General features: G+C 36.9%; 1 protein-coding gene across 1 annotated transcript in view; it reads left to right on the plus strand.

Moving 5' to 3' along the window:
* Nucleotides 1–1,100: 1,100 nt before the first annotated feature.
* The window catches only part of radil2b (Ras association and DIL domains 2b), a 30,539-nt gene continuing 25,152 nt past the window's right edge, over nt 1,101–6,487 (plus strand). Inside the window, exons 1-3 of the mRNA XM_016440850.1 lie at nt 1,101–1,397; nt 3,271–3,588; nt 5,322–5,554. Coding sequence (XP_016296336.1) covers nt 1,264–1,397; nt 3,271–3,588; nt 5,322–5,554 — 685 coding nt within the window. The 5' untranslated portion in view covers nt 1,101–1,263. The remainder of the gene's footprint in view (nt 1,398–3,270; nt 3,589–5,321; nt 5,555–6,487) is intronic.

A 6,487-nucleotide genomic window follows, 5' to 3' on the forward strand; every position in this document is an offset into this window, starting at 1 on the left:
GTCTGTGGTTGTTGGTTTTGTTGTAGGTAAGTTGCATAAAAAGGGTTTGAAATTAGACAGACGGACGGACGGACAGACGGATGGATGGGTGCATGGATGGATAGATGGATACATAGATGGGTGCATGGATGGATGGATGGATACATAGATGGGTGCCTAGATGGATGCATGGATGGATGGATGGATTGATGGATACATAGAGGGATGATGGATGGATGCGTGGATGGATGGAAACAGATGAATGGATGGACGGATGGATGGATGAATGGATGAATGATTGGGTGGATGGATAGATGGATTGATGGATGTATAGATGGATTCATGGATGCATGGACGAATACATAGATGGATGCATGGATGAATGGATGGAGGGATACATAGATGGATGGATGGATGGATGGATGGATGGATGGAGGGATACATGGATGCTTGGATGGATGGATACATAGATGGGTGCGTGGATGGATTAATGGATGGATGGAGGGATACATAGATGGATGCTTGGATGGATGGATGGATGGATGCTTAGATGGATCCATGGACACATGGATGGATACATAGATGGATTTAGGGATACATAAATGGATGCTTGGATGCGTGGATGGATGGAAACATGGATGGATGGATAGGCGGAATGGATACATTGATGGATGGAAGAATAGATGGATGTATGGATGGATGAATGGATGGATATTTGGATGGATGGAAGTGTTAAAATGATCAAATATGATAATGACAATATTATCAATTTCAGTTATACTGAGAATTCAATATTCTATCAATAGTCAATATTATATCAGTATTCAATATCCTATCAATATTCATGTTCACCGTGGATTTTAAATGGTATTGGTTGGTAGGTATGGTACTTTTTGTTATTATTGATTTGAGTTAAACCAATAAAAAACACTTTTTTCCGTCCTGAGGAACCTCCCTTCGGCGCATCAGCAGCACGTGCAGCTTGTCTCAATATCAGTAAGTTGTCTGTGTAGACAGCATTTGTGAGCATGACAGGCACGCGCAGCATTTTTAACAGAGCTGACTCGGGAGCGCGCCCATAATGCCCACAAGTGCTGCCCACGTAGACAGTTCCGCGCGTTTGAGACGCAGCGCTTTAGCGGCAGAAAGTTTCCTTCTGGATGTCATTCTGCGCGCAGCAATGATTTGAAGAGCTCACGTTGCTTGTTCTTAGGGAGTATGAGATGTGTGCTCATTCTAACGGACCCGTTATTTTGACGCCACGAGCTCTGGACAGCTTTGGGAATGATGATCGGTAACGAGCGGAGCCCACAGACATCCAAGCCGCCTCCTCCAGCCTCACCTGCGGCTTTACCGCTCAGCGCGTCCCGCAGAAGATTCTCCCGGGTCGGGAGGAAACACAGCAATGGATCCGTCCAGTGAGTTCACCTCTGGAGTCCCACTTACTGTACATATACAAAGTTCAGAAAGTAGCTACTAGTCATTCATAAGCAGTCCTTTTGATATTAGATTGATAGTTTACACGTTAGCCAAACAGATACAAACATACTGTCATAAGAGTGAATTGATTTTTAAGTCTTTTACAAACTTAAAGCAACATGTATTTTCTCTCTTTTATGTTATATTAAGTAAAATAAAAACTTATACATTTTTTATCCTACCTTAAATGCATTTTATGATTTTTGCATTGGTCTAAAGACTTTAAAACAAGACTTTCAATAATAAAAGTGTTGTTACTAAAGGCTACTCAGATAACAGAAAGTACGTTCTATGAACGTTTTGGTAACGTTAGCATTAAGTTGTGAAAATGTTTCTGAATGTTCTCTCGGTGTTCAAAATGCAGTTTGTTAAATGTCTTTAAGAAATGTTTTTTCTTTAGTTAGTAACGTTACTTTGAACGTCAGTTATAACTGTAGCCTAATGATATATATATATATATATATATATAAGCTTAATAAAAATTAATGATGTATAATGTTTTTGTGCTAACGTTTTGAGAACTTAAAGGACCAGATAATTTTGAACGAGATAGTTTTATTAACGTTACTGGAAGAACGTTGTCAAAAACGTTGAGAGAACCTTTCCAGAACGTTAGCCAGAGTTCTGAGAACGCTTGTTAGCTGGGTATGTTCTAAACCAAGTGTGAAATAAACATAGATTATTTAGATATTTATTGTGTGAAAACGATTTTTCACAGGCATAATTTCCACCACAATAAACAATTCTGCGCTGAAAAAAACTTTTATCAGAACTTGTTTACTAAGGAGATATCAGTGCAAATAAGAAGTTAAGACTAAATATGAGATGTCATGTGTGAAGAATATCAAGGTAAATATCTAGAATACTTTGTTGTGCGTTATTTCCGGTCAAGCTGCAATTTTGTCAAATTATGCTAAAAGAGGTGAACATAGCCAATTATTCAGTTGTATTTATGGTACAAAACATGCTGTGGAATTTGCTAAATGTATTTATTTATTCATGTTAAAAGACAAAATAAATTTTTTGATTCTTTTACTTGTTTTTATTATTTTGTTTAAAATGTCATTTCCACTACAGTCTTAAATATTATATTCCACATAGTTTGAGGTGTAAATGACTGCACTCTTAAAAATATAGGTTCTTTATTAGAATTGATGGTTGGCATTTATTGGCATCAAGTACTTTTTACATCCATAAAAACTTTCCATTGCACACAAGATTCCTTATAGTGGAAAGGGTTCTTTAGTTTATTAAAATGTTCTTCATCCTAAGAAAAAAAATGGTTCTTTTAAGAACTGATCACTGGAAGGGTCCCAAAAATGGTTCTTCTATGGCATCACAGTGGGAACACCCTTTTGGAACCTTTCATTTTTATTTATTTTTTATTTTATGGTGGAAATGTTCATGTGTTCTTCACAAAAAAAAAAAAAAAAAAAAAATGTCTTATTTTTTTGCACACCTGGACACTGCTAGTGGAAAAATTAAATGAGTTATGGTTTTAGAAGATTTTATTTAGGGCCAATAGATGAGGAAACACATACACAGTACTACTGACGCAATTAGTGAAGGCTGAAAAGGAGCTTTTGTGCCACTGCTACTGAAATAAACTGATTACTGGATTGGACAAAATCCTCCCAAGTATTATGCAGAGCTTTGTATGTGTGTGTGTGTTTTTTTTAAGTCTCTTTGTTCATTTTGTGAACATTGCTGTTCATTAACTGGGTGCAGTTATGAACAGCCAGACTGAAGCGACGTAGGTTTGCATCTACAGTCCAGTGGAGAACAGAGCAATCATTTTGGTTCCTCTTCCAGGTCCAGCTCATCCAGCGGCACGGCCAGATCAACAGAGAGCGTGGGAATCCGCCAGCCGGCGAAGAACAAGATCCGGCGTCACCAGCACCATCTGTCGGCGGTGTTCGGCCGCGGGCCCAGAGGAGGTTCTGGAGAGATGGCCGCTGCGGGAGAGGAGGCGCTGGTGACAGACGACCCCTCCGAACTGTCCAATCACATCACGGCTCCAGGCATTCTAAAGATTTTTGGCACGGAGATCTGTGAAGGAGCCAACTACAAGAGCGTACTGGCCACAACACGCTCCAGTGCCAGAGAGCTGGTTAAAGAGGCACTCGCCAGGTGGGGCCAGAGAATAATGCCACTGATTTTACTACTGTATTTAGCATTATCTTTAACCTGTTAATTGTCACCCCCTTTTTGAGCTTAGACATGAAAATGCGCTATCCGAACTTAAATTGTTGTAATTCATGAATGCTTTGGAATAACAGACCTAAGGTTATAGATTTATAAGTTAGCTTAGACGCAAATGCACTGCACTAAACATTTTATGTTTTGTGCACAAAAATATATTTTACAAAATAGTATGGACGCTACAATTGCTAGAAATTCAAAGCCATATATCAAACCAAGTTGTATTCCAAATTTGAAGTTGATATCACAAAAAAATGAGGTTCCTGTACATTTTGTTCACTGAATTTTTTGAAGTGTTGTCCTGTCACAACCTACAGTCTATGGTCACAACATTTCCAGCTAACAAGGAACTTTTCCACAACTTTCACTAACTTTTTTAAAAATGTTATATGAATCTCCTTAAAGCCATGTTTTTGGAACATTCTTATAACTTTATGCACTCATAATGTTTAGAGAACGCATTCTGAGATCAACATTCTCCGAACATCCTCGTGATGTTATTTTTACTTGATGAACATTCTAAGAAATGTTTTTTGTAATGTTTAAATAATTTAATAACCACAGCAATAAAACTGGTTATTTTAATATTCGTAGAATATTGTTACAAATAATGTTACATTTTGTGGGTTAAAAATAAAGTTAGTGGAATGATTTAAGAAACATTTTAGTAACTTTTTTCTACAAACGTTATGATCACCACAAGAAAACTGCCTGCTAAGAGGAATTAAAGTACAGTTTTCATGGTAATGCATTATCTAATTTCAAAAAGGTTTTCATCACAGTATTTAAACTTTCAAAGGATACCTAATTTATGATGATTACTAAAATATGTAATAGGGAAAAGGCACCAAGTGTCCTAACACCAACAGTTAATAAAAGGGTTTCCGGGTAAAAGCTAAAAGACTTACATAGCAGTAAATGTGGTTCAAATATATTCAGGGTTGTGTGAAATAATATTTAAATTTGGCTTATAATATTTTGACAATATTTTAAAATCATAATGCGGTTGCTATCTGAACAAAAAGTCCAGATGATTTTCTTAAGGGTTTGAATTTCAGTAAATGCACAAAACGGCCTTTGTGCACATTGGTTAAAGTCCATTGTAACGGCATGAGAAGTTTTCATACCAAACGTCTCGGTTGGTTTGGAGAAGTTTGAAATTCAAGGCTAAATGAATTCCTTGGTGAAGCCACTTTGGATCGAATGCTGCGTCAGCACTCAGATACTGAAACTCTCCATTCTTTCACAATTCTACAGCTAGAGTGTGTGCCTGAAAGTTTGTAATGTTTTACTGTAGCTTTAATTGTTTAACTGTTTTCAACATTGATAATAATCAGAAATGTTTCTTGAGCAGCAAATCAGCATATTAGAATGTTTTCTGAAAGATCATGTGACACTGAAGACTGGAGTAATGATGCTGAAAATACAGCTGCGGATCACAGAAATAAATTACAGTTTACAATATATTCACATAGAAAACAGCTATTTGAAATTGTGATAATATTTCACAATTTTGACTATATTTGATTAAATAAATGCAGCTTTGGTGAGCAGAATAGTAGAGTTTTTTTAATAACATTTAAAACTTTTGTACAGCAGTGTGAATGTATATCCTATTATTTCATTCATATCAGTTATTCTGCTGTTTGTATTTGTTTCAGATACTCCCTGAGCAAAGAAGACGCTGATGACTATGTGTTATGTGATGTGATCGGCTGTGTTGGAAACCAGTGCTGGAGGACCGAATGTGTTCGTGTGGTGGGAGACCATGAGAAGCCGCTGCTGCTGCAATCGCTCTGGAAACCCAGAGAAGGATTCGCTCGACGCTTTGAGATCCAGCGCAAAGCCACTGTAGAAGAAAACAACTCTAAAGACCAGGACACTGTGACCGCTGGTATACCTCGACACGATTCCTCCTGCATAATCACATTTGCATTAAAGATGCTTTTTACTGTCACGACTGAAACCAACCATTTTGACTGGTTTACTTTTTCCATCTTACTGTAGGCACTTTTCGTTCCTGCCTACAGACAATTCTGTGCTTTTAGCAAGACAAGAAACCAGATATTTACTACCACTGAGATAATGGTTCAATTTTGATATGCAGAAAGCCCTACCATTTTTATTTTATTTTAATTAGCTCTTGCCAAACTGACAATAAAGTTAAGTTAAAGTAAAGCGGTTAAAGTTCAATTTGTCGAAAGTTAAGTTAAAGTTGTATTAAACCGTTTGCAAGGTAGCACTGTATTTATATTCCTCCGAAGTTCTGGTTATGGTTGTTTTAAAGCCCAGACAATTAACACAAGTATTAATCTTCTGAAATTAAATTGGCAATTTTGCTCATTTTGGTTTCTTGAACCTGAAAACCTGCTATTGAATTTTATTGAATGTTCAGCATTTAAAATTTAACCCACAATTTTGATTTGGTGTATTCTATATTTGCATACTGAATTGCAATTTGCTGTCTTTCTTACAACTATTTGCATATAAACTGTGATTGGTCTTGCATATAAATAAATGATTAGTTCACCCCAAAATGAAAATTTGCTGAAAATTTACACACCCTCAGGAGAGTTTCTGATTTGGAGAAATGTAGCATTGCGTTACTTGCTCAGCAATGGATGCTCTGCAGTGAATGGGTGCCGTCAGAATGAGAGTCCAATCAGCTGATAAAAACATCACAATAATCCACACTAACTTTTTTATCTAAAATACGAGTCCCTAATCCATAATAACACTTCCTCGAGTGAAAATGTCCATCTCCTGTTGTCTCTCACATCAAAATCCAGCCACATATTTGTTTAGAGCTGTTTTGGCTCATAAACGC

Source organism: Sinocyclocheilus anshuiensis, unplaced genomic scaffold (assembly GCF_001515605.1).
Source record: "Sinocyclocheilus anshuiensis isolate Anshui unplaced genomic scaffold, SAMN03320099.WGS_v1.1 scaffold454, whole genome shotgun sequence".
In the NCBI taxonomy this organism is placed as follows: domain Eukaryota; kingdom Metazoa; phylum Chordata; class Actinopteri; order Cypriniformes; family Cyprinidae; genus Sinocyclocheilus; species Sinocyclocheilus anshuiensis.